Genomic DNA, 2,856 nt, shown 5'->3' on the forward strand with positions numbered 1-2,856 from the left:
ATGGGTGCTGGCAAGAAGAGAGGTGATCCACTTCCCCTCCCTCCCCATTCGTGCTCTCCCTCAAGGTTTTCTGTTTCGTTACAACTAAACTTGGTGAGTTCTCTTGGAGGATTTCGATTTGGCCCAGTCCTCTTTGTCCTCTGGAGGCCTCTTGACCCAGGCAGCGCCTCGCCCCAAAGTGGATTTCTGTAGCATCACTGCCTCTTGGTGGGGGTGGGGGGGGCGCTGGGGCAGGGTTGCGGGGGAAGAGAGAGGAACAAGGCTGGGGGTGGTAGTGAAACGCTGCGGCTCTCGCCCGTCTTTTCCTCCTCCAAGTTCTGCAAAATACTAAATCTACCGGAGAACGGCGGGCGCTGTCGAGAGCGGGGAGGTGCTGAAATGGCCGGGGCGCTCCGGTCGCAGTCTTGATTGGCAGAGCCGGCCAGTGACTGACAGGGGGTCTCCATGGCGCCCGCGCCGCCAATCCGCCCACCCCAGTAGCGGCGCCCGCTAGCTGGCCTGCGTGCCCTAACGGAGCCGAGCCGAACCCGAGCTGCGGAGCCGGCACCTCCTCCAATCCCTTCCGCTCTCTCGCTCCCCGCTGTTGCGCCGCCGCCGCTGCCCCGGCCGTGCGTCCTGGTGGCCCCGAGCCGCTCCACCAAGGAGAGTCTGGCGCACCCGGCAGCGCCCGCGGGCATCTGCTGCGTGTCCCGCTGCGGACTCAGCGCCTCCGCTGCCGCCGGCACTGCCTCGATGTTCCAGCTGCCTATCTTGAATTTCAGTCCCCAGCAAGTGGCCGGGGTATGCGAGACTCTGGAGGAGAGCGGCGACGTGGAGCGCCTGGGTCGCTTCCTCTGGTCGCTGCCTGTGGCCCCTGCGGCCTGCGAGGCGCTCAACAAGAATGAATCCGTGCTGCGCGCGAGAGCCATCGTGGCCTTCCACGGTGGCAACTACCGCGAGCTCTACCATATCCTGGAAAACCACAAGTTCACCAAGGAGTCGCACGCCAAACTGCAGGCGCTGTGGCTCGAAGCGCATTACCAGGAGGCTGAGAAGCTGCGAGGACGGCCCTTGGGGCCTGTGGACAAGTACCGCGTGAGGAAGAAGTTCCCGCTGCCGCGCACCATCTGGGATGGCGAACAGAAGACACACTGCTTCAAGGAGCGCACGCGGCACCTGCTTCGGGAATGGTACCTGCAGGACCCATACCCTAACCCCAGCAAAAAGCGTGAGCTCGCCCAGGCAACTGGACTGACCCCTACGCAGGTGGGCAACTGGTTCAAAAACCGCCGACAAAGGGACCGGGCGGCTGCAGCCAAGAACAGGTCGGTACCTAAAGGCCTTCTCCAAGCCTTGAACTCACCAGGGAGGGAGAGGGTGACCGCACCCCCGGCGCCCTTACCGAAGGCCTGGAGCCTTGGATTTCGTAGGAATTGGGATGGGATTGAGGTCTTCGGTTTTGAGCCCACTGCGTTCTGGGATCCTGGGTCGGGGTTTCCTTCCGGGCTTTTGATTCCCCACCCTTTCTTTTTGGTTCTCGGTGCCTGAGGGTCGCTCCAGCAGCTGGTTCTAGTCACCAAACCAAGGCTACATTGAGAGGGGGAAAGAAAGAAAAATTAAAATCCCATAAACAATTACAGACCCCAAGGCCCAAAGCTAATTATTGTCAGCCTGGGCCCAGGCTCCTATTATTAAGTGAAGCCTGGCTTATTAGCAGTGTGGCAGTTTAGTGTTGTCATTTTTAAAGCCCAGATGCATCCTTCTCTAATGCTTTGAAATTTCTAACTTATGTCTGTAAGAAGTGGAAAGTCGAGTTCTACTCTTCCCACGTGTGGGCAGCCCTGTCTCAAAACAGCAAACTAGTTGGCAGAGGTTTTTCATTCCCCAGCATGTGGCTCTCAATCAGCCAAATATTCTGACCAAGAACCCAGACTTTTCTCCCAGGTCCAAAGCTTCTGTGCAACCGTCAGGCCGCCCTTTTTGCCGGCCTCGGGGGCACTCACACAAGCATATGCCCTAGGCAGACGCAGGCTGGGAAAGGGGTCTCCTGTCCCAGAGCCTGACCTCTCCTTGTCACCCACACCTCATTTATCCTGAGAGCATTGTAAATCTCCCAAAGGTGACCAATACCAGGAACGACCTTGCGAGCACAGCATCCCAAAGATTGGGGAGATAGGGAGCCAAGAAAGGACTAAGAAGGAGGAGGGGGCAACCTCAGGGCTCCACAGACCAGCCGCCGCACGCCTCCTGCCCGGCCTCTCTTGCCTCGTCTTACCCGCTTTAACTGCCCGGGTCTGAGGGAGAGTCGCTGACTGCTGGGCTTAAGGGATGCGGACCGGGGGACGGGGGTACCGGCGGCTATGTTACACACAGTGACCCGTTTCTTTTCCTTCCCCGTAGGCTTCAGCAGCAGGTCCTGTCGCAGGGCCCCGGCCGGGCGCTAAGGGCCGAGGAAGAGGGCACGCCCGAGGTGCTGGGCACCGCCGCCAGCCCGGCCGCCAGCCTATCCAGCAAGGCAGCCACTTCGGCCATCTCCATCACGTCCAGCGACAGCGAGTGCGACATCTGAGCTGCCCGCCCAGCACGCTCAGAAACAGAATTCGGTGTAAAAAACGAGACAAACAAAATGAAGGAGAGAGAAAGGACGAGAGACCAAGCAACCCAGCGCTTGCGAATCCAGGTGGCCAGGGACCCGCGGGCTCGGGTTGCCGTGTCCACCCCGCGGCCTGACCCGTTCCACTGGCGCCCTCCGGCTGCTACCACAGGGGCCCGCGGTGAGGCCAGACCCCAGCTCCACGTTCTCCTTGCTTTGCTTTTTCCCAAGGATTTTGCTGCAAAGATGCCTCCGGAACCCGAACTGCACGCTGAGAGTCTGCC

At 60.1% G+C, this 2,856-nt stretch overlaps 1 protein-coding gene across 1 annotated transcript; it reads left to right on the forward strand.

The window, feature by feature from the left end:
* Positions 1-732: 732 nt before the first annotated feature.
* SIX6 (SIX homeobox 6) lies at positions 733-2,548 on the forward strand (the record flags this gene model as incomplete). The annotated part of the gene is made up of 2 exons (XM_079700671.1): positions 733-1,304; positions 2,380-2,548. The coding sequence occupies 2 exons, from the start codon at positions 733-735 to the stop codon at positions 2,546-2,548; spliced, it is 741 nt and encodes a 246-aa protein (XP_079556797.1).
* Positions 2,549-2,856: the final 308 nt, after the last annotated feature.

Source organism: Hyperoodon ampullatus, assembly GCF_949752795.1.
Source record: "Hyperoodon ampullatus genome assembly, chromosome: 3".
NCBI lineage: Eukaryota > Metazoa > Chordata > Mammalia > Artiodactyla > Ziphiidae > Hyperoodon > Hyperoodon ampullatus.